The following is a 24892-nucleotide window of genomic DNA, read 5'->3' on the forward strand; positions in this document are numbered from 1 at the left end:
TATATGAATATCTAATGTTTCTGATCTACATGATCTAAGCATGAGCATAAGACTGCATTTTCTCACATATCACACATCCACAAATAAGCCCTGCACCTTGTTTTTGGAATATAGAAAAAAAAAGATTTTTCCAGGGTCATGATCAACTGATAAAGTATCCAGGTAATGTGGCATCCCAAGAAACAGTCTGAGGAAGGCAGCAGGAACTTTTTGGTATGGCAAGACAGGAACAAATCTAGGCTCCACACTTTTGCAAGATCAATAATAAGACTGTTACTTCTTTACTGTAAATAGATATTTATATGAGACTGTGTAAATAATAAAGGTTTGCTACCACACCACAAGTCTCATCAAAATACTTCAGACTTCATGCAGCAGTTCATTTGCACTGAGCCAGGTCATTTGCTGCTTAGACACAAGCTACAGTATTCAGCCAATAGCTATGACTGTTAGAGGGTTAACACAGGACTCTGCCCCGTCAGCTGGCTGGGCCAAAAGCAAGTGGGAAACATTGTGGCAGCCATTAGAGCACAGTGTCTTCATGCTTCTATTCCAGCAAAGAAAAATCAGTTTCCCCACTTAAAATACACACCCCAGTTTTGGAGGGCTGATTTGGGGGGAAATGGTGTGTGGGGCATTTGAGAAAATGCAGTAACTCAAATTTCTAAAATTTACTTAGTAACTGTATTCAAATAGATGAGAAGATTTGAAATGAGAGTGACAGTATATAAACAAGGGTGTAGGTTGTAGCTGTATTGGTGTAAGGACATAGGCAGATAAGGTTTGTTGGCTAAATCTAATATCTTTTATTAGACCAGCTCAAATACTTGGAAAAATTCTTCTTAGCAAGCTTTTGGGTACAAACACCCTTTGTATATAGAAAATACTTGTTTCTTTCTGATTTCTTTTCAGTATCTGATTTTTCTGTTTAATATAGTACTTATTAAAAGCCCTATGAATACAAGCTACTTTGTTGACTTGCAGGGAGAATGTAATAGAGTCACAAAGGGGACATATTGCAGAATTAGAACACACTGGTGAGATGCTCAGGAATCAGCTAAAGAAGAAGGAAACGGAGTTTGAAGAATCACTTCTACAGCTGAAGGAGCAACAAGCAACAGGTCAAAGGTATTACTGAAAAAATGAATTTCCATATCACAAAGCTATAACGCTTTATATATGTATTAGAGCAAATTACAAGAAGAATGATCTTCTTATTTATATAGGCTCCATAATTTCTCATTTCTCAGAACTATCCAAGGCACAAAATACTGATTTTTATTTTTTTAAGGACATATTACATTTACTTTGTCTTTGTTTGAAGAGCAGTTCTAAGACATGCAACCAGTCTTGCCTTGCATAGTCTATCACTAGCCAATTAGTTTGCTGAAAAGACTACAAGATAACACAATATTGTGAGCTAAGTCAAGTGAACAGAAGCCCCACAATCACTTCGAACTGCAGTCTCTAAAAATACATCATGACATCCCAAAAAGCTCATTACATTTTGCATCACTCATGAGTTCCTTGTGATTTTTTTTAAACCTCTATCTAGATTCTTCAATGACTATCTTTGAATGTTTATTAATCCTCAGTGATACTTTAGAAGCTTCTGTATAGTACATTAACGGTCTGAAAAGGCTGCCATAAATGCTTAAAAGAAGGTGGCAGGGAACCCTTAGTTGGTATGCAAAATTAAAGACTGTTGTGAGCTGTGTTTCCTATTTCTTCCCCATAACTTCTTAAATTTTTCTTCCCTGATTTTCCTTTTTCTTTATGTTTCAATGTATTTTATCTTCTCTTTCCCTAATGTAATAGTTCTTATGTTTCTTTATCTCTTGTCCCTATTCTTTCTTTCCCTTTTGCCTCTTTTCTTCTGTTTTTTTCAGCTTAACTCTGTCTTCTTGGTGAGCTACTTTCACTACTAACTTTGCCTGAAATATTCTTTGTTTTCAGCCTATTCCACTTCTGTATTTATTTCTCTTTTTCCTCCGTTTCCTAATATCTTATCTCCCTTCCACTAATCTTCTTCCTCCATGCAGTCTTCTTACACTGTTCTCCAGAATGTCTGCATCATCCCTTCAGTAAACTATTGTACCATATTTTGCCTTTTTTCTTAAATCCAGAAGTTTTCTGGAGCAGCCGTTATGGTTTTTGTTGTGTGTGGTTAAGGAGTTACCTACATTTTTCTGTTGAAATATAATTTTCACTATTCCATTTACTATGGGATTTCTGTTACTGTTCTGAGAATTTTAGTTGAATCAGTATCTAAAGAAGTCTCTCTCCCAGTATGGGGCTAAAGTAGTTATAGCATACAATAACTCCATGTGGAAGAAAATATGAATGTTGTAAAGAAACCAAATCTTAATATGCTAGACATTTTCCCAAAGGTTATGCAGTTGTGCAGATTTTTTCTTCTCTAAGAGTTGCATGGGACAAATCCGAGTCATCAGTCTTAGTGTATTGATATATTACAGTATTACTTGCTCTCCTTTTCTCTGTTTTACCCAGTTTGCTGTTGCAAGTTGTTACTTTCATGACCTTATTAGAAAGTTGTAATTGACCTGTGTACAATTTTTTCATGACATAATATGCAGATAGCTTTAAATGCTATTAATGGAAATCAGTTGTTTAGAAAGAGTCATCATCATCAATTCTAGATGTATTTTAAAGTATAAGGATTGATTTAATTTTTTGAAAATGTGGCACATAACGTCAAGTCCTGTGTATTTCATTTTCTACATCTGAAAGCTGCTTTTCTAGATACTGCAACTTCTTGAAGTACAGTAGCCAGAAACTAATGAAGTAAATTATATTTGATGTCAGCTGACATACATTTCAGTAACTCTCTAGAAAATGTGCCCCAAATTAATTTAGTACTTTAGAGACATGTTCTAAATGCATGCCATCTGTATTAATACTGTAAATTTTTAGTTGTGTTAATAAAATTGTATAGATACCAGTAGTAATGTTAAATCTAGATTACTGCTGTTGGCATGTAAAATTCAGCTTTGAAGTTCTAGAAGCTTATATCCTAGGTATCTTATTCTTCATTCAAAGTGCTAGAAGACTTAGACTACATATTATCAATGCCAGCCATTTATGATATGTGGTCTTTACAGAAAATATTACTGAAAGTTTGTATTTGGTGTTTGGCTATTTTAGTTTGTTGCCTTCCTGACAAACTTTTGGTCATCAGATTTCCCTTAATTATTTTGAAGTTTGAACTAAAATACCCCTTTTATTAAAAACACATTGTTGTTGTTATCCTTGTTGTCCATAGTGAACAATAACCCACTTTTCTATTAACACAAGTCTTGTATAGCTTGGATATCTGAAAGCTTGGACTTAAAAATTTACACTTAAAAATTTAAACAAAAATTAATACATGTAGTGCAAGGCCTCCTTTTAGAACAGGCAAACTAAATGTAAAAGAACTCACAGAAACCATGTGCGTAAGGATATTAAAAACAGAAAATATAATTTTAGGTGGATAATAAATCATAAATGCTATCAGAACAGTTACGAAATGTGTTAATAGTTAGTCTTAGCTATGCCTGGGGAAAGACATGGGAAAATAGCTAAAGGAATTCTAACTTATTTGATCCAACAGTATGAGAGAGTTTTATATATTCCGTCCTTTCTAAAAGGTTTATGCAGTGCAATCTCTGTGCATATGCTTCAGTACATATTTTTTTTATGTACAATTAACCAAAAGTAGAACTACAAGGATACCATTTCTTAGTTCTTTTCAGATTTGGCAGAGACCTTCCCACACAGGAGTTTTTTCTCTTGGGATCTCTGCAACTGTGCTAATACAGAAATATAATTTAATTTTGAATTTTGATATAGAATCACATTACATGGCATTTTGAATTGTAGGACTTAACTGAATCTAACCTTATCTCCTCTGAAAAGATGTAAAAATATCATTGCAATATAAAAGGCTATAGCTATTAAAAGCTGCTCATACTAATATAGGAAGTTTGGAAAACTAATTATTTCTTCATTCTGCTTTCATATCAAGTGTTCTGAAATTTTTATTATATCTGAGGTCCCCTCCTTGTCTTCAGTTAGACTACACTTGGCTGCCATCTGGGCATATCATTCTCCAAAAGACAGCTCATCTGCTATTAGAAATATGTTGATTGCAAGATGCCTTAAGAATCTGATAAGTGTCTCACAATTCTTGAACTTGTCCCACAATATCATCTCAGCCTTTGCTCAGAAAATTAAGATGCTGTGAGCCTTTAGGAGAAAATTCTTTATGTACTTTATAGTTAGGAGTATTTATGATTGCAATAATGTTTTCAAAAAATGAGAGAGGTACAGACTATCGTGGCTTTTCTGTGGGCTGCTCTAACTTGTACTTGACGTACCTCAGCTTCCAAAGCTCCCTAGAATGCAGGAAGCACACAAGTAATTTAGTTACCTTCTTGCTTCCCCTTCTCCTTCCCTATTCTGCGCTGCAGTTTTTATGTAGAGCTTGAAGGATCATAGCCTACAATCATAGCATATAATTCAACAAGGTTATATTGTGCCTTTATATAATTATTGTGGCATAGTATCATTGCTTCAGTCAGTTTTGTTTCTTAACTTTTCCATTAGAGTTTTTTAGGGGCATATAACTTTGACTGTTTTGAGTTATAAGAGGGAAACTTGGCACGTAGATTGTTAGGCTGGAATCAATTTTCTTAAACACAAAATATAATTTAATTTACTTCTGTTGTTTTTAATTTAAAGATGAGCAAAAACATGCTAATCTTATGGTCAGATGATTTCTGTGGCGCACACTGCTCAAGCTAAAAAGCTTTAATTCTGAATAGTTACATTTGCAAGCAGCTAGTCCTTCAAATAACTTCACTTGTATTTTCCAAAAGTATATTTCAAGATGTTTTCGTGGAAGAAAACACCCTAATCTTATTGCAGTTGATCAAAATTTTTAGTTCAGACAAACTGCAGGTTCAGCTCTGTTGAATATGGCTTTATATGGTCCATGAAGTACTTTTTACTGCAATTTTTGCTTTGTAACAGTTATATTCCCAGATGCGAGAAACTCAACATGATATAACTAATATGGCTAATAACTAATTCATAACTAATATGTAATATTTTCCTTTTCTCCTGTTTTACTGTGGGTTCATTATGTAGAAACGTTTGAGATCTCCTGGCCTACTTGCTATGGCAAATAGGTATTGTTTCAGTAAATATCCATTTACTGCTCTCAGTCTTGCAGCATTGTCCTGGTCACATGGAAAGAAAGGCAAGATGCAAGGAATATGGTTTAATTAAGCCACAGCTTTATTAGCCAGATCATCTGGGAATTACCTGTAAAGCTCATACACCATAGGTCATGATTCCTTCCTTAATCATTCCCATCTGATGAAGTCTGTCATCAGTCTCCATCCCTCCACAGCTGGTCCCCATCCTATTGCTAGGACTCTACTACACTTTCTTCATGTAGGGTATAATAAGCTGGGAGAGAATATTGTTTTCTTGCTGTATCAGTCATCAAAACTGATCTCATTCCTCAATATTTTTAGGGGGATTCCAGACCCCCATCCTAATTCAGGCATGAGAGGAGACTGAAAGGGTAGGCTATATAAGTTCTTCTTCCCTTGATATGTGTAGAGCTAGGGCCCACCAGTCTTGAGTGTCACCAGTCTGCCCACTATGTTAGGATGACTCCAAGTATGGGGGGCCTCTAAAGGAGCCACTGCAGTTGTTTCGCTGCCAGACCAGATGATTCTCCCTTGCACTGAGGTTCTGCGAATTTAGTGGTTCCACTTTTTGCAATTCTCAGTCACATAAATGTAAATCAAAAATAGTGTTGCTAGTTTCACTGGTGTAGTTATATGGAAGTGAGAGAGAGTTAGGGCCGTAGTACTAAATGAACTTTCTTAATACAATTTTATCTTTACACGTCATATTTTTTGACAAATTATTTTGGGCCAAATTTTGGCTATAAAAGAAAAATAGGGCATTAATATATATTCCTATTATGGTTCATATTGGACCTATGTCCCTATTTCTTTCCACAAAGAAGGACAAGTAATGAGAGTGTGCTTTGTACAGGTGAAGAAGCTTCTGCCAAATATTTCCAGTGCTACCTACAGGCTTTGTGGTCTGTGCCTATGCATATCAAGCAGGATATAGCATTTTTAATAGTAGTATTAGGAAGATGTTGCATGCCTAAGAAAACAACTTAAGGCATTAGCTTTTGTGAATGTTAAGGAAATATTCAGACTCATACATTGTTTATTTTTAAACAATATATAAATAATCAATAAACATTTTAAAAATAAATAGCATTTACTTTCAATAGCTAGAAAGTTAAATGTTGTTTAAATTGTCCAGTCTAAACTCAGTCCTAATAAATAACTTTCCCACACTTGACTTTGAACATTTGAGATGCTAATAGTAAAACCTATACAAATAAAATACTATACAATTTAGTGCTGGGAAAAAATGGTTAATTTTGATTGTTAGTATTCATTGGATTTACAGCTGCACATCATAAATTCACTATAATCTGTTCTTTCTTTTACTTTAAATGAAAAAACCCTCCTGTAAAAGGCCTTTGAAGGTATCAGAGCTGTTTGTTTGATGTGTGGAAAAGGATTATTAAAAATGTGCCACTATGTCAGCTTTTAAATAACTAGCATGAGACGATGTTGTGTATAGTCACCACAACTTTAATTTCTACAGATAACATATTTTAGACACATGATTATTTTAACATTGCATTAGGGCTGGTTCTTGGGGAAGATCCTAAGTCTATATGCTTGTTTATCTTCTATGTAAAGACAATTAACTTGCGAATGCCAAAACACAGTGGTCTTTGATACACTAAAGAATAAAAGTAAGTATTTCAAGTTCTCAGCTGGTTTACAGATGTGTAAGCTTTGTAGTCCATTTTCCCATTCCAGCATGGCATTGTGACAATTTTTCCAGTATGTCTGTGATGGATATGTATTAGAAAAAAATATATACATTTCAAGCACAAAAATCATGTTCTGAATTTATCAAACTTTATTTTGTACTTGTATTTTGTACTAAACACAATTCAGGGGTCTCTTACTTTTGCTTGAAGTAGATGCAAAAAGTAATGATGGAGGTCATCTTTAATTGTTTGAGATTTTTTAAAAATGAGACAACTATTTGTCTAGGTGTCTGATTATCTTTTTAACAAGGTTTTTCTATTAAACAGTGCATTCTCAGCTTCATCTCAGCAGAGGAAATGTATAAAAGAGTTCTAGCCATATAGAATTTCTATGTGGATGTTAAGTGATTTTTATAGAGTATAAAATACATCTGTACCTCATTTGAATGCCAGTCTTAAGGCATTATCAGTATAAAATGTTAAGTCAGTTTTCTTGGAAATATTTGAAAAGTTAAAGCTCCAAGAGGAAATTCTAATAAGTAGTAATCCTATGATGTCACATACTTTGAAAAAGAGTGGAGAGATTTTAATACAAATTATGCCTTCTCTTTAAGCATAGGCTTGCTCCTTTCTCGGAAGTCTAGTTTGATAGTATAAATGAACATGTCCATGTACTGATTGATGCATGCATAATTTTCTAGTAGAATTACTTAAAATCTATAATGCAGATTTTAAAAAAGGAATTTTAATTTGGCTGTTTCACACTAAAGCTTCCCTCATGTTGCTTGTGGAAGAAAGAAGCCATGGAAAACTGATTTGCAAAGGTTTTTAAACTTTTCAAAGCAAAACTAATAAAGAGAGCTCTTCTTATACCTTAAATCTCACCATGAGGGTTTTTTCCTTTTACAATTTTGAAGGTTAAACATTCGGGACAATGTGGAAATGATCAAGCTGAACAAACAGTTGGTTGAGAGAGGCAATGCTCTCACAGCAATGAAAGGAAAATTTCTCCAGCTTCAAGAGGTAATTATAACAATCTCTATAATATACCGTTTCACACACCAAGTCCATGGAGCTCTAAAGATTTCACTTGTCTTCACAGTTTATTCTAGAGAATTCAGTTTTTCATTGGAATCCAGTTTTTGTTATATAGGTTAAATACCATTTTCTAGGAATGCCTGAGAACTTGTAAAATCTGGGTTTTGTGAGGAAGTAAAACAGTTTTTATTTTTAATATCAATTTCAAGTCGAAACTGACTCTTGGTAAAGCAGATTTGCCTACTGAGAGTTTTGAGAGTTAGCCTGAAATTGCATCCAGAATTTAAAGACAAAGGACAAAATCAAATAATGGATTTTACTATAAAATGAAGCATAAAATAAGTAAAAATAAAAATAATAAAAATTGTGGAAGATAATAAAAATCAGGCTAATGACTGTATATAAATTCCATACAGGCTTTTCAGATTTGTCTCCCTGCTTCCTTCTGGTCTTCCCCATCTTGTTCCTGCTGTTCCAAGGGGCCAGGAAGAGGTGGAACAATGTTAGTGAAGCTGCTAACCTTTCTCTCCTAAATGGAAATCAAAATATCTCTGTGATATGTGGACCCTGAACATGATGAACCTAGAGTATCTCCACTTTGATATGTCATATTAGCTGTGTATTCAGTTAGAAATACATAGCTTGTATAGTGTTCCTCATATCTGCTAAAAATAGAATTTACTTCACAGTGGGTGCATTTTACTGCAGAGCTGACTAACTAGCTCCACAGTAAAGCATCACCATCTACATATGTGCCTGTATTAGGACACAGTAAATTAATTAACTCTGCTATAGGATAGTACTGTTCAGTAGGGCTGTGCAATGCTTCGGTCCCCGATTTGATTCAGCAGAGATTTGGCCCAATTCGGTGGCCAGATCTCTGAATCTGAATAGAATCAGAAGACCCTTTAATCTCTCCAAATTGAATCGGAACCCTCCAAATCAATTCAGAATGATTCGGAAAGATTCAGAGATTCGGACATAGAGACAGCTTTAAATGTTTTTTCTACATACCTGTAGGTAGCAGGGGCTCGTGAGTGCTGCGATGCTGGGGCACATGGAGTATCCCACAGAAGCATGGGGGGCTCCCCAGCATGCTCGGCAACAGACCCGGAAGTGAACCAGAAGCACTTCCGGTCCACTGGAGAGTGCATTGAGGGCCCTCCCCCCATGCCTCCCTGGCTTGGCAACTGGTGCCTTCTGGGTTTGGGGCGGGGGGCACCCAGGGTCCCCCTGTGGCTGATCGCCAAGCTGGGGAGATGCAGGGGGGCCCCCCAGCCTGCTTCTCAGCAGATGTGGAAGTGGACTGGAAATACTTCCGGTCAACTTCCAGGTTCACTGCTGAGCACATGGAGGGCCCCGCCACACTCCTGTGGGATGTTCCATGCACCCCAGCATTGCAGCAATCATGAGCTGGCTAGCCCTACAGTGTAGCACCCTCATACCCCAGCCAGCCCCTCCATAGCACATTGAGCTTGGGCAGAGCAGCCCTGTGCTGCCAGACTGACCTTCTGGCCCCCCTGCCAGCCTAGGGCTACTTCACCCCAGCTCAACATGCTGCAGTCCCAGGTGCACGTGTAAACACTGCTCCCAGGAGCAATAAATTCCAGCATGTCCTGTACCAGAGCTTATTGTTACATGCTAATTGCATGTGCAGATGCACCTAGTGAGTGAAAAGTTGTTGAAATCTTTTATCTGAATTGCTTCTTCCTTAATTGATTCTTTTCTGCCTTATTGTGTATGTGCACATTTCTTGCTCTCAACTGTTGATGGAGCATTGCAGTGTTAGGATAGGGTACTGATAAATAAATATAGAATAAGAAAGAAGCAACTATGACATTCAGGGCTGTAATTCCATTGCAGGGGTCCATGAATATTATGGCTGGGGACAGACCTTGCACATAAACTGGTAGAAGTGACTGGAAACCGGTTCAAATCTGTAACACAACAGAAGTTCAGTGTGTATAAATAGAAATGGCCATAACCAGTTTAAGATAAACCTGGATGGATGTTGTATCAGACTTAACTACTTTAGGTTAAATCAATTTATTGAACTTCTATGCCAGATCCCCTCCAGATTCAAGTTAACTTCTCTTGCAAGGTAGGCAGGCTAGCCTTGGCCCAAGCTGTCTACTTCAGCCAAGCACAGAGGTGTGCTCTAGTGCCCCCCGCACCCGCCAGCTTCTGGCCTGGGCCACTGCAGCATGTGGCAGCACTTCCAGAATCAAAGGTGAATGTCTGTTTACTTGCTTATCAGTTCAGTCTATGAAGCTTAGACTAACCTGCAAAGATTCAGCCTCAGGCTTTTTGACTGTCTGTACTTAGCCTATAAACCATAACAGCAGATTCAAGTACTTGGTACAGTCATAGAACCCGGAGGTAGAACTATCATGCTATATATATAAAATACTTAATGTGAATCCTGATTCAGATTAACATACACCTTGCCTGCACTCCTTAAAAAACTCAAAAGTTTATTTGTATCCCTTCCTCATTCCAGCAATCTGCTCTCACCAGTGTGTCTCTTCTCTTCCCGGGTACCAGCTGGTGCTTTGTCCTCCCATTTCAACAACTGCTCTTGCACCACAATAGATTCCAAAAACTCTTGTTGCTGCTTGTTCCTCTTCCTACCCCAAGCATTCTACATAGGTTTTTTGCTTGCCACCATCTCTTTTAGAGCTACTTTCTTCTGATGCCTTGTTTTGTTGTGTTTCATAGTTTAGTATTGTCATCATCATTGCCCAAGCAGTTCTTGCCTCATCTTTGAACATCTCTCTAACTTGGTTTAATCCCTTTCATAGATATTATGACTTATAAGTTTGAGGAGAGAGAGGTTTGACATAGCTTGTTATGTACTTAAAATAGAGAATGTTGAAGTGTTTTATTCTAAATCATTTTGGTGATTTACAGCAAACTTGAAGAGCTTGTGCTTCCCTGCTGGCAAAATTTGAACAGAAACACATGCTTAAAATTCAAACCGACACTTAGAGACATTTCATATTCCAGATGAATGTGGATTTCTCAACTGGATGATTTTTATACCAGAGTGGGCAAAATCCAGCCCATGAGCTGGATTGGGCCTGTGACAGACTACATTTCCCAGCAGTCCCTGCAGTAGCAGCTCATTCTGGCTGCTGTCACTGGACCCAGCCTTGCTGCCCAGGCACCCTATCCTGTCTGCCTCATACCCAACATCAGGGATGGGACCCATGTGAGCAGGGCACATAGCCAGGCAGGTGGGATGGGGTCATGCCCAGGAGCAAGACAGGTGGGCGGGTCCAGAAAGACCCCTGGATCTAAGGGAGGCCAGGAGCACAAGCTTGCGTTCCACAGGCAGGGGTGTGCAGGGCACGGATCACAGCTCTGCTGCAGCCGCATGCTGTCAGCAGCCCAAGATCCTGGCCCTGGAGCAGTTTCCTGTCCAGCCGTGCACCTTGCTTGCTTGACTCCCGCCTGGACAGTCTCCTTGGAGACTGGCCAGGAGCTGCTGGGAAATGGTGTCCAGCCACTGGCTGGATCCACCCTTTTGCCCACCCCTGTTTTATATTATTTAGATTCTTTCAAATTTTAACAAATAAACGGTTTTCCCATTTGCTATATTATTAAAATAGATGTGATGTACATAGCTTTACCAATGATGACTTTTGGGTTGGAGCGTTGTTCTAGCTGTGATAGTTCAGGAATTTGGTGATATTCTTTATTGGACTAATTGTTTAAAGGCAACTTGTGCCCAAAAGCTTGTCTAACATATTTCCTAAATATACGGCTGATCCAGCAAAAGACATCACCAAAAAAAAAATCCTTGTCTCTCATACATGTAACTAATAATAGAAATGCAGCACAGTTCTGTTTTTAAATAACAAGTGACACACATGTTGATAGGTAGCTTCATTCAGTATTTACATATGTTTATCCAAATATATATGGATGTTTTCATGAATATTGACAGTTATTATAATTCATTTTCACTTTCCACTGATTAAAATGTAAATATTACTTGCCCCTTTTCCTTTTCAATCTGGGCCAGCAGAAAAAATGTTTAACCATGGGACAATGAAAGCCTAAGATCCTGCACTAAATAGTGGTATGCTATACGTTCTTCTTATCATACAGATAAAAGGTGGGGAGCTTTATTATTAATGAAGTATAATAAAGTTGGCTGTATGAAGGACTCATGAACTCACCTTAGGAATTATATCGTTTAATGAAATTATAATATCTGTAATCAGCATTAGAAAAACTCATTGAGCTAACTCCCTATATTGGAGGGATGTACCTTGTTCCAGTAGGATCAGATTGAAGAAAAAAGGAGGTGGTAGCACTTTCTGTTTTAGGAATATTTTTTTTTTCTGAAGTCTGAGAAAAAGAAAGCTGTCGATATACTCACTGTATCTACATGATGATAAAAGAGAGAAAAGAACACTAGTGATATTATGTCACACGTGGCATTCTTCAAGCAGGTACTGAAAACATCTAAAAGTTATGAGATTTTCCAAATGGGGGATTTCAACTTCCCTGATAGCTTTTAGAAAAGAAATCTGGAATGTCCAACAAGGTTTTAATCAATGTAAAAGACCACTTTCCGTTTTAGAAATTTAAGCATGCAACCAGAGGAACATTTTGGATCTTGTTCTGATGAACAAGAGGGAAGTGGCTGAGGATTTGAAGTGACTGAAAACTTTGGAGGAAGTAAGCATGATATGATAAAATTCACAGTTCTAAGAAAAGGATGTATTGGAATAGCAGAACAAGGACCCTGGAGTTGAAACAAGCAAATGTTTGACTGACAGAGATTCCACTGGTAGACAGATTGAAAGATAAAGAGGCCCTGAAGGGCATTGTATTGGAGGCTCAAAGACAAGCCTTTTCCACAAAGTAGGAAGATAAGAAGAACTGAAGGAGACCTACATGACTACACAACAAGCTTTATAACTACCTAAGAATCAGAAGAGAAATGTATAAGCAGTAAAATGAAGGGCAAGTCACAATGGAAGCATAACACAAAATAATGAAAACATAGAAAGACAATCAGGAAGGTAAGGGAGAAAAATGAGTTATAACTGGCAAAGGAAGTTAAAGACCACAAGAAGGGTTTCTGCAAATACGTTAGACGAAAAAAAGTAAACCCAAGGAAAGTGTGGATCCAGTGCTCTGAGTTGAACTAAGAAAAGATTGTGTAGTGACTAGTTTTCCTTATTTTTCACAATAAAAATAAATGTATAAAAAGGGAAAAAAGACTGATCACAATAAATTAAAGACTGTCAGAGAGATCCTGAGGAAAGTGAATGAATTTACTTCAGGAGACCCTAACAAAATTTAACCTGGAGTAGGTATTTTGGAACAACTAGCAAAAATATTTACAAAGTCATGGATGATGGCCAAGGTTCCAGAAGACTAGAGAAAAATTAACATGGCACCCATCGTAAAAAAAATAGAAGAAGGAGGAGCAGAGAATCAGAGACTAGTATTTCTAGATTCAATAACATGAAAGTTAATAGAAGCAATTATTAAAACAGTATCATAAACATGTGGAGGAAGACAGGTGATGGTTAGTAAGCAACTTAGATTTCTTGAGAACAAATCATGACAACCAATTTGATTTCCTTCATCCGATTAAATCATTTCAATTAAATGCTTGTCTAACCTGCTCTTGAAAATTTCTAAGAGTAGAGATTCTACCTCTCTGAGTGTGCTGTTCCAATGTTTATTAGTATTGGAATACTTTCTTATCTCATAGTAAGAACATTCTTCCACATCTCCAACCTAAATTTCCTCTGCTTCAGTTTAAGGCCATTGCTCCTAATCCTGTCCCCAGTGGCCACAGAGGATAGTCTATCTCCGTCCTCTCTATTATTGCCCTTCAGGTGTTTGAAGACTGTTATCACATCCTTCCTCAGTCTTTTCTTCTCTATACTAAATAATCCAAACACTTCCAGCCTTTCCTTGTTAGTCATGCTTCCCAAACCTCTAATCATTTGTGTTGCTTTCTGTTGGACGTTTTCTAATCTGTCCACACCTTTCTTGAAGTGAGGAGTCCAAAATTGGATACAGTCTACTAGTGAATGATCAGCCAGTGACAAACAGAATGGAAGGATCACTTTCCTTGATTTGGAAGTAACACTCCTATTAATACAATTTAGTTTCCTATTCTCATTTTTTGCAACAAGAGCACACTGTTGATTCATATTACAGTAACACTCAGGTCCTTTTCTGTAGTATTGCAGCGTAGCCAATCATTCCCTAATCTGTATTTGTCTATGCAATCATTCCATTCTAAGTGCAGGATTTTGCACTTGTACAATTTTATTAAATTGATTATGGGCCATTTCTCCAAATTATCACGGTCATTTTGAATACAGAACCATTGTGAATAATGGTTCTGTGGAGTTAATTCTGATTTCACATCCAGGAAACCATGGATCTAAAGCTGTAATAAAAAGCAGTTGTGATTATGTTGCCCTTATTTTCTGGGTGCTTATCTACTAGCAAACTCCACTGACCACAGAGGAGTTACTCTTGATTTACCACTATTTTGTGAATGATCAGAGTTAGGCCCTTTGTCCTTTTTTTTTGTTTGGGCACATTCTCCAAAGGAGAAATATGCCAGATAGCAGTGAAATCTAACCTATGTATTGTGTAGAGATGGGGCACAAAACAAAAAGAGCAAAGAAACAAGGGCCAGAGCCATAGGGAACTCTCCCAGAAAGTGAAAAACAGGGTAAAAGTATAATCCAATGAAAGATGCTGAAAGAATAGCGTCATAGGAAAGTAGGATTTGGAGGGAGCTCATAAGGCCATTTAGTTTAGCCCTCTGCTCAAGGCAGGATCATAAACCATCCCAGCTAAGGGTCTGTCCAACCTGTTTCTCAAAATGTCGAGATGCAGGTTCAACAACCTCTCAAGATTGCCATTGGTAAGGCATTGAAACAGGCTTAATCAGAAAGTTCCTAGCCAGATGTAGAAGGAAAATGAGAAGATTGGTATCTTAAACAAGCAAACAAAAAGCTAGGAGTGCACCAATAGAGATTTTTGGGGGCGATACTGATGGCCGATTTTTTTTTTTTTTTTTTTTTTTAAGGAGCCATATTGGCCAATACCAATTGAATTCCAATATGCAGCCCCGCAGCCTGGAGACCAGCATCCAGCTGGTAAATCTGTTGTGGGGGAAGGAGTAGAAGGAGGGAAGGGATGTGGGGGGGGCACATCGAGGCCCCCGTTATGAAAGAGGGAGTGGGACTGGTGCTGGGGCAGGTGCTCCCCAGCTGAGGTAGGGCACAGGATGGAGCCATGGCTCATATGGGGGTGTGCAGGGAGTGAGGGTGGCGGCACACACCCTGGGAGGCAACGTGTGGCCCTGGATCTGTGTGCAGGGTGAGGGCGTCTGTAGGCTGGGGCCAGGGCTGTGCCAGGCTCTTCTTGGAGGAGGGGCTGGGCCAGACTGTGCTCAGGGTGGGTGGTGGCAGTGCTGGGAGGGGAGGCAATGTGGGGGCTATGGTGAATTTTGGGGTGGCTGCAGCCCTCCCAATACCCCCTCCCAGTGCTGCTGCTGCCTGCCCAGAGTGCAACCTGACCCAGACCCCCCCCACTAAGAAGAACCCAGTGCAGCCCCGGCCCCAGCCCACAGCAGCAGCCTGCCCTGCCCTGCGTGCAGATCCAGGTACACAGGCTCCCCGTGCACTCTTAGGGTGTGTACAGCATTGGGAATGCCCCCCCCCCCCCCCCTACCTCCTGGAAGAGCCACAGCTCCATCCTGTGCCCAACCATGGCTGGGTAGTCCCTGCCCCAGCACCCATGCCAGCCCCACTCCCTCACCATGAGAGCCTCAATCTGCCCCCCACGCCCCTTCCCCAACCCTCGCTCCTTCCCTCTCATTTCCCCTAACCCCTTCCCCCATGACAGACTTACCAGCTGGACCCAGCTGCTCTCCGCACTGCTGGCCTGTGCTCCTGGCCTCATGCATGCTGCAGCTGCAGCTGTGCACACGTATGCAGCATTTTTTGGCCACTTTATCAGCCACATCAGACAAAAAAAAGCCTATTGCTGATACTCTCAATTTTCCTTATATTGGTGCCAATCCAATATGGGACCAATGTATTAGTGCACCTTTACAAAAAACCCAGAAAAAATAACAGGTGGTGAAATCTTGGTCCTTTGGAAGTCAGTGACAACTCTCCAGTTGACCCTTGTGGGAACAGAATTTTACCTAAGGTATTGGCTAGGGACAGACATTACACATAGATTTCATAGCTTTCTAGAGTTGGAAGGGACCTGGTAGATCATCAGGTCCGACCCCCTACTCCAGGCAGGAAAGAGCGCTGGGGTTAGGTAGCCCCAGCCAGATGCCTGTCTAATCTCGTCTTGAACATCTCCAGGGTAGGGGAAAGCACCACCTCCCTTGGAAGCCCATTTCATATTTTGGCACCCCTTACCATAAAGAATTTCTTCCTTATGTCCAATCTAAATCTATTCTCCTTTAGTTTGTGGCCATTATATCAGGTAACCCTGACAGGCACCCTGATAAACTGTGTCCCCTATTCCCTGCCCCGCCCCCCGATGAGTTTGTAGGCAGCTACAAGATCACCTCTCAGCCTTCTCTTGTGGAGGCTGAAGAAATTCAGATCCCTCAGTCTGCCTTCATAGGGTCTTACCTGCAGGCCCTCAACCGTTTGAGTAGCACTTCTCTGAACCCTCTCAAGGTTATCCACATCCCTCTTGAAGTGCAGTGCCCAAAACTGGATGTAGTACTCCATCTGCAGCCTCACCAATGCTGCATAGAGGGGAATTATCACTTCCCTAGACCTGCTCATGATACTCCTACTGATGCAAGAAAGAGTTAGGTTAGCCTTGCTTGTTACTTTGTCATACTGGCAACCCATGTTCATTTTTGTGTCAGCCAGGACTCCAAGATCTCTTTCCACTGTTGTGGTGCTCAGAATGGTACCCCCCAGTCTATAGGTGTGTTGGAGATTTGTTTCTCTCCAGGTGCAACACCTTGCATTTATCCTTGTTGAATTGCATCCTATTCTGATCTGCCCACTTTCCCAGTGTGTCCAAATGTGCCTGAATTTGCTTCTTGCCCTCCGGTGTGTTTACTATGCCCCATAGTTTAGTGTCATCTGTGAATATGGACACGGTGCTTTCAACACCTTCATCCAAATCGCTGATGAGGATATTAAACAGTACTTGTCCAAGGACAGAGCCTTGGGGGACACCACTGCCCACATCCGTCCAGGGAGAAACAGATCCATCCACCACCACTCTCTGGGTGCGTCCCATAAGCCAGTTTTTCACCCACCTTACTATGAAAAAATCCACATCACAGCTACTCAGTTTGCTCTTAAACTAGTTTAAGTGATCAGAAACTGGTTTAAACCTGTAACAGAACAGATGTTCAGTGCACATAAACCAGTTTCAAAATGGCTGAAACTGGTTTAAGATAAACCTTATTGAATTTGGTATCAGACTTAACTGATTTGGTTAAACCAGGTTATGCAACGTCTGTCCAAGACCCCTTCCTGGTTTAGTTAAACCAGAGTCCCCCCAGCATGCTCCCGAGCTAGGCTGCACTCTCTGCTCCAGAAAGCATGGGCTGGCCCTACCCCTCTGCACTCTAGTCGGGGGCAAGAGTGTGGTCAGACACCAAAAGGGAAGGGATTTATTCCCCTCTCCCACTGGGGCACCACAGCTGAGGTCTGCCTGGCTAGGCTATAACAGCCCATCAGGCATTTGTCCCTCTTCCCACTCCAGGGGCAGGAACAGGGGCACTGCCATCCACCTGCCTCACTGGCAGCTGTGGAGTTAGGGCTGCGGGGCTGAGCCTGGCCAACCTGCGAGGGCCAGGCCCTTGGCTCAGGCTAGGGGGCATAGGTGATAACCAACTGAGCAGCAGGATACTTGGGCTGACTCTGCATGGTGGGCCCAGAGCCCAGCAGCAGCCTGCTGTGGGGGCTTGCAGCCCCCGCTGGGCCCCTATCCTGTGCAGCACCTGCCCCACAGGCTGCGTGGTGGCTGAGGCCAGCAGGGCTCTTTTGCATACCTCATCTCCAGCTGCTGCTGCCACCTCTGAGTGGGCAGGTGGAAGTTGCAGCCCCACGGCTTCTGCCCAGAGCTATGGCTCCAGCTCTGGCTGCATGGTGGAGCAAGAGCAGGAGCCGCAGTTAAAGTGAGGGTAAGAGAACAGCCCTGCTGAGCCCAGCCAGCTTCTCCTCTCCTCTAGCAGCTGCTACTCCTCCCCCTCCTGTCCCTGCCATACCGCTTCCAGAGGTGAGGGCGGGGTGTTGCTTCAGCCCAGAGCATGGATCTCCAGCTCCAGCTCTATCTGCCTTAGCCCACCCGGCATGATAAGCAGCCCCTGTGTGGGGAGTGGGTGGAAAGCAGCTGGAGCTGGAGCCAAAGCTCCATGTTCTGAGCAGAAACTGCTGGGCTAAAGCTACTACCTCCCCCACCCTCCCTGCCCTGCTCAGAGCTGCTGCCAGGGAGGGGAAGCTCTGTGTTGACTGGGCTTAGCAGGGCTGCCCTCATCTGTCCACATCCAGCTGAGGCTCTTGTCCCACTGCACAGCAGTGCTCAGGGTGGGGGGAGCTTCAGCCATGTGGCTTCTGCCCAGTGCCTGGAGCTCTGGCTCCAGCTCCATCTGTTTTATACCCACTCTGCCTGCCTGGTGCAGGGGACTGGGGTGGAAATCTGGAGCCAAATCTCCATGCACTGGGCATAGGGCGGGGTTATTACCCCCTTCCTCTAGCATCAGGTGAAGGGCAGGGAAAGAGTTTATACTGCCACTCCTCCCATGCAGAAAGCAGTGAACAGCAGCCTGGGAGAGCAGCCTTGGCTGTGGTCCCCTGGAGGTAGAAGGTGGAATAACCCCCTCCCTGCCCTCTCTGCCTCAGGGTGCCATGCCAGCCAATGTCTGGCCCTGGCCCTGCACCAGAGTAGACTGATTCCACTTTGGGCTTTTTAAGACTCCCATTTAAATGAAAGTTACTTGTTTGAGTTTAGACTATATTAAATAGGTGACTGATCTGGACAAAACAGTCTGAAAGGCATAATTGTTTGAATATGCTTTAGAATGATTTTTTTTTCATAATAAATAAGGTATTGTTAAAGTGCTGAGATGTAGAGGGTGTGATCCTTGTGGATGGAAATGTGAATTCTGTTGATATCCCCTGCTAATATTAAATGTGGTTGAAGTGTACTTAATGTAATCTAACAAAGTTAATTATACATTACTAACATATTGAATTAGTAATGTAAAACAATTAAATATCTAAAACTGCGAATGAGCAGAGCTGTGGCAAATTAGGCAATTAGCATAGCTGTGGTCAGCATTTAGTTTTGTTTGCTACTGCAGTGTTTTGGTCAGTTCATCTAACTATTATAACCACAACAAAATCTTTTAATTGCCTAGCAAACACGTCTGTATTTCTTGGTCCTTCTCATCATAAGTAGACTATGATTGTTTAACATTGAGGAAACAGGGAAAATGCTGCCTTTCTGCCTGCCAATTTTTCAATATCTGCAATGAGTCAAACTTGGTACAAGAGGGTCTCCTGTTGACTGAATTGAGAATATATGTTACATGTTGGTTATGAGATATCAACAACCCCTGTTTGAATACATACTATACATGTCAAGGATCATCATCATTATTATGTTACTGAAAGTGTAACATTTTTTCTCTTTTCTTTTTGATAGAATCAAAGGAAACTTAAGGCCAGCCATGATGCTTTAATGGCAAATGGAGATCAGCTTAATCTACAGCTTAAAGAACAACGTTTAAAGTGCTTCCAACTTGAAAAAGAGTTAAGGTCAATGACTTTTTCAAAATGTAGGATAGAAGAGGTAAGGCATCATACTACATTAAAGTCTGTCTTTGGAATTATTTAGAATGCAAATTAGAGTTTAATGAAAAACATCACCTGAATTTTGCTGTTAAAATATGCTGCTCCATTACCTATTTCTTAAGTAAGAGCGGGGCTCTTGTTTAACATTTGGGGTGCAGACAGAAGTGACAATTTTTGCCCGATCTGTCCACAGAAAGTGGTCTATAGTCATGATGAAACACAAATGTATGGCTGCAGACTGCTTTAAAAATGGCCAATCGGGTGAAAATCTGAACCCTCATTGCATGAAGGGTCAGATAAAGATATTTCAAAACAGAGCGTCTTCTGTAACTTTTGTCTGCACTACCTCCAAGCCTTGAACTGTTTTCAGAATGGGAGGGGGAAAGGGAGTGGAAGGAGTTCAGTCTGTGGTTTTTTTTAGCCCCCATGGGAGGGTGGGGCAGGTGTATTGGAGCTTCCCCTCCTCAAGTGAGGGGACTCCCATTCACCCACCTGACCCTCCAGTGCCAGCTGAGGAGCCCCTAGAATGAGCTCTCTCTCCTCCCTTTTCCCCCTCCCATTCTGAAGCAGACAGGCTGAGAGAGAGGAGAGGTCATTGCTAGGGGAAATGTGTTCATAGTTTTTATAGATGGGACTTCATGAGATCATCGGGTCCAGCCCCCCCACCATAGGCAGGAAGTCAACTGGGATCAAGTGACCCCAGCAATAAATATATCCACCTGTTTTCTGAAGGAGTCCAGCGTAGGTGCTTGCACCACCTCTGGGGGGAGTTTGTGTGTTGCAGGCTCCCAGTCAGCAGCCAGATTCCCTTTCTCCCTGGAACCAACAGTGAACTTTTGTTTGGTCTGGGGGATCATTGTAACTCAGAATGTTTCCTTCAAAGTGTTGTCAGTTAAAGTGTGGAGCTGTACTTGTGTCTGCACCCTTGATTCCATGGATTACCTGGACTCGATTCTATTCTGCTTTCTAAATGGCACTTAAAGAGATCTTATTTTACCCTGGCAAAAAGGAGGAGGACCCATCCACCTTTGCATTAGCAGTTTTCATGGACTTAATCAGGGTAGAATATGATTGTATTTAACCACTTAGGTACTGTTTACATGCCTAATTTACCTTGTAATCATTGCTTGTTCTGGATCTTCTTCATGCTGGGCCTCTTTTCTTACTTACAGTATTTGAAGTTTCATGTTGATGGATTTAATTACGACAGTGGAGATTTTAATTGATGATGAGTTTGGTCTGTTGCATATATCAAAGCTATTTTAAATTTCAAAATATATATTTTGATTGGAAGAAATAATGTTTACAGTAAAATATTGCCCAAGTAAGCATAAATATTTTTCAGCTTCTAAGAGACTTAAGTTATTCCATGAAAACAACAACTAAAGGCCTTGTTAATGTCTATATACTATAAACTAATTACCTTTATAATTTTATTTTAATTTCTTCCTCAGCCTCTGTATTACTTTTAATTTCCTTCTTCATTTTAGTTGCAGGAAAGAATTAATGACCTGGAAAAGGAGAGGGATCTTTTAAAGGAAAACTATGAAAAGCTATATAACAGGTAAATTATCAGTGATTTTTTAATATCACTTTTACTTCCTTCTTTTTATCAAAGCTCTTCTAAAAATATCTTACCTCCAATTCCATAATTATATATGGAAGCTTTTATGCTCCCGTGCCTTTTGTGTGTCTGGTCTCATTATAATACACAAAGGCCTTCAACTGTTTCCTTCATCCTGGTGAAACTTGTAGTTTATGTAAAGACTCTTATCAGGAGAGTTTAAGATCACAGAAATGGGGAAAAAAAATCCACACTTTCTAAGCTTAAGCTAAATCTAATGCAAGTTTCAAGCTCCACTACATAAGTAAAAATAATTGAGGTAATTATAGTCAATTTCCAAAAACATAATGAGAGTAATCTGGTTGAAGAATACACTTTTTATGATTTGAAGTCATAGTCTCTGCTTTATGAAGTCATAGTCTATGTGGAAAAATAGAAAATATGGGGAATTTTCTGAAATTATTTTCCTGGGGAAGAAGCTAGAATTCGTTTCTTCTGAATTAATTTTGGACTTAGTGTTTGCATAGTTTGTCAATTTTGATGTCGCTAAAAATATCTATGATTCTATGAATCTGTGATTCTATGAAATAAATGTAATAACTGAAATCACTTGCATAGTTCTTGCAATATTTTTTCTCTTTCTGCTGAGAAAGAAGCAAGCCATTTGGTGAGAGCAGTTGAGAACAACTGGCCACATCCAGCAAAGCTCTTAGGAACCTAAATGTAACCTAGACTGAATGAAGGTTCTAAAGGCCAAAAGCACAAGCACCAAATCCCTTCCTAACCATTTAGGTGCCTAAAATTTCATAGATGTCTGTCATGGTCTTGGGGAGTTAGGGGTTCAGAGTTCTCTCAGGAACCAGGCAAGGAAAATGAAGACCACGGGCTAGATAGAAAGGGAACCTGTCTTGTTGAGTGTCTGTATCACAGCTGCTGTTTATATGCAGCAGCCACACCCAGGCACTTTACTTGGGGCTAGATGGGGGTGCTCAGGCAAGTCTATAGGCAGTCCCACTCAGTGATTAGGGCCAGCTGTGGGTTTGTCTTCCACCTGGAGTGATCCACGCCTGCATCCTGCCCCTTCCCCCCCCCCCCCCCCCGCCCTGGCTGGGCAAGTGGCAGCAGGGCACAGCCCCCGCTCCTAGCACTCCTGTGCCCCCCACCCCAGCCGGGCCGCTTGTCCCAGCCCCAATCCCTCCCTCCCCCAACCCCAATGGACTTACCAACTGGAGGCAGCTATGTCCAGCATGGTGAGGACTGCTGCCTGTTTAGTCTATGGCCGAATCTCCGAAGTAGCGCCGAATCTTCTGATCTGATTTGGCCTCATCAAATCAGGACAGTAACTTGAATCTCTGAATCAAATCACTGTCCCTCTGAATCGGCCAAATCCGAAGCGAATACTTGCTGCTTTGCACAGGCCTAGTCCTAAGTCTCCTGACCAGATAGGTTTCTGGTCCATGCTTTCAACACTGTATATGCCTGCTAAATGGAAAATAATGAGCAGGCACTGAAAGTCATTATTTCCTCCTAGGAGAGCGCCTACATCACTTGGCTGTAGATTCATACTCTGTTGTGCTTTTTCTGTCTGGCACTGTAAATCTTGAATTCTCTTTTGAAGACTAGCAAATTTTGAGCTGGAGTAGAGAATCATAGAGAAGCAGGGCTGGAAGGGACCTCCAGAGGTCATCTCGTCAAACCCGCTGCATGAGGCAGGATAATCCCTATCTAAAACATCCCTTACAAACCATAATCTAAACCCTTGGTCTCCAACCTTTTTGGGTGGAAGATCACTTTTTGAATTAAAAAGCAACCCACAATCTACTGTGTACCTCAGCCCTCCTGCTTGACCCCAGGGAGCCATGCAACTGGAGCCTCGTGAACAGAATGTGCAAACAGGCATGTTTCTAGGCCCGGCGCACAAGTTAGTGCAGGAGTTTGCACAGGAGGGGCCCGAGGCCCTAGGTAGTGAGCCTCAAAGGAGCGGTTGGCACATTAGTAGCCAAACAACTACTGGCGCAATGGTTGGTGGGACACATCACACCAAAGGTTACCCCCTGTGGCTGGATCCCTCCCCTCAGGTACTTCTGAGGCCTACACCCAGATGGAACGCATGGTTCCAGCCTCCCTTCAGACAGGGCCCCTGGCTCGTAGCTCTGGGGGCTGTCTGGCATGATTTCATGCACATGGGATCAGGAGCATTGCAACCTCCCCTTATGAGGTTTGTTCCATATTGGAGTCTCTGGAATCCCAGATAGTGGAGCTCCAGACCACGGTGCAGGAGCTTCGTGCCATCCGGGATGGCGAACAGGAAACTAACTCCTACTGCCAGGTCCTTCACCCCAGGACAGAAGAGTGACCTAGGTAGCCTGCCAGGACCAGGGAGGCCAAGAGGCATTCCCATATTGTCCAGCCAAGGGGCTAGGCAAAGGTTGTCTCCGTGCTGAAGTCTCACTGTACCAAGGTCACCCCCCCACCTGGATCTCTGCAACAGGTGCAAACCTCTTGCAACACCAGTAGAGCCTGCAGAGCTGCCAGCTATTGCAAGTGAGGAAGAAACATGACCAGATATAATCCCTAAGATGAAATGCAGAGTAGTCATTGTGGATGACTCCCTCCTGAGGGGGACAGAGGGAGCAATCTGTCGCCCCGACTCTCTAACCGGGGAGGCCTGCTGCCAATCAGGAACCCATATCCGGGATGTGGCTGAGAGAATCCCAAAACTTATCCAGCTCTCTGACTACTACCCTATGCTCCTTATCCATGTGGGCACAAATGGCATGGCTTAGAGCAGTCCCAGCAGGGTCATGAGTGGCTACAGGGCTCTGGGAGCAGGGGGTTGGGGGCACAGGTGTTTTTTCCCTCAGTCCTTCCAGTTATGGGTCATGACAGAGGAGGGAGAGATGAATTGAGGCAGTAAACAAAAGACTGCAACACTGGTACCACCGTGAAGGCTTTGGCTTCTGTGACCACAGTCCGTTCTTCAGAGAGAGGTAGTGGTTCGTTGGGAAGAGACCACCTCCACCTTACTCCACTGGGGAAGAAGCTCTTCTCAGCCAAAATGGCTGACTTGCTCAACTAGGTTTAAACTATGCTCGCTGGGGGATGGGCGGACAACCGCCAGAGCAAGCTCATTGAGCATCAACCACAAAACCAGCAGGTTAGCATGCTTAAGGGAACCCACTCATACTCCAGCCCAGGAATGGAGCTTCTCCATGAGTACAAGGAAGCCTAAGGCCTCCACCGGCACATTTACGTGCCTGTACGCTAATGCTAGGAGTTTGGGGAATAAACAGGAGGAACTGGTCCTCCTAAACAAAAATTTTGTCCTAAACAAAAATTACTATGATATCATGGGGATCATGGAGCCCTGGTGGGACTCCTCCTATGACTGGAGTACCAGTATAAATGGCTATACCTTGTACAGGAGAAATCGTGCTGAAAAAAGGAGTCGGGGGGTGTAGCTCTCTATGTCCGTAGAAGCTGAGTTTGGCACCCATGGAGGACGATTGGAGATTCTTCGGGTTAGAATACGAGGGGAACATAGTGAAGAGGATACAATGGTATGAG

At 41.6% G+C, this 24892-nt stretch overlaps 1 protein-coding gene across 2 annotated transcripts in view; it reads left to right on the top strand.

Annotated features, from left to right (window-relative positions):
• Nucleotides 1–24892, top strand: part of RPGRIP1L (RPGRIP1 like) — an 82760-nt gene that overhangs the window by 37505 nt on the left and 20363 nt on the right. For both annotated transcript variants that reach the window (XM_059713788.1, XM_019497455.2), the window contains exons 6-9: nt 985–1128; nt 7801–7906; nt 19613–19759; nt 21252–21325. In XM_059713788.1, coding sequence (XP_059569771.1) covers nt 985–1128; nt 7801–7906; nt 19613–19759; nt 21252–21325 — 471 coding nt within the window. The remainder of the gene's footprint in view (nt 1–984; nt 1129–7800; nt 7907–19612; nt 19760–21251; nt 21326–24892) is intronic.

The sequence above is a fragment of the Alligator mississippiensis genome, chromosome 10, assembly GCF_030867095.1.
Source record: "Alligator mississippiensis isolate rAllMis1 chromosome 10, rAllMis1, whole genome shotgun sequence".
NCBI lineage: Eukaryota > Metazoa > Chordata > Crocodylia > Alligatoridae > Alligator > Alligator mississippiensis.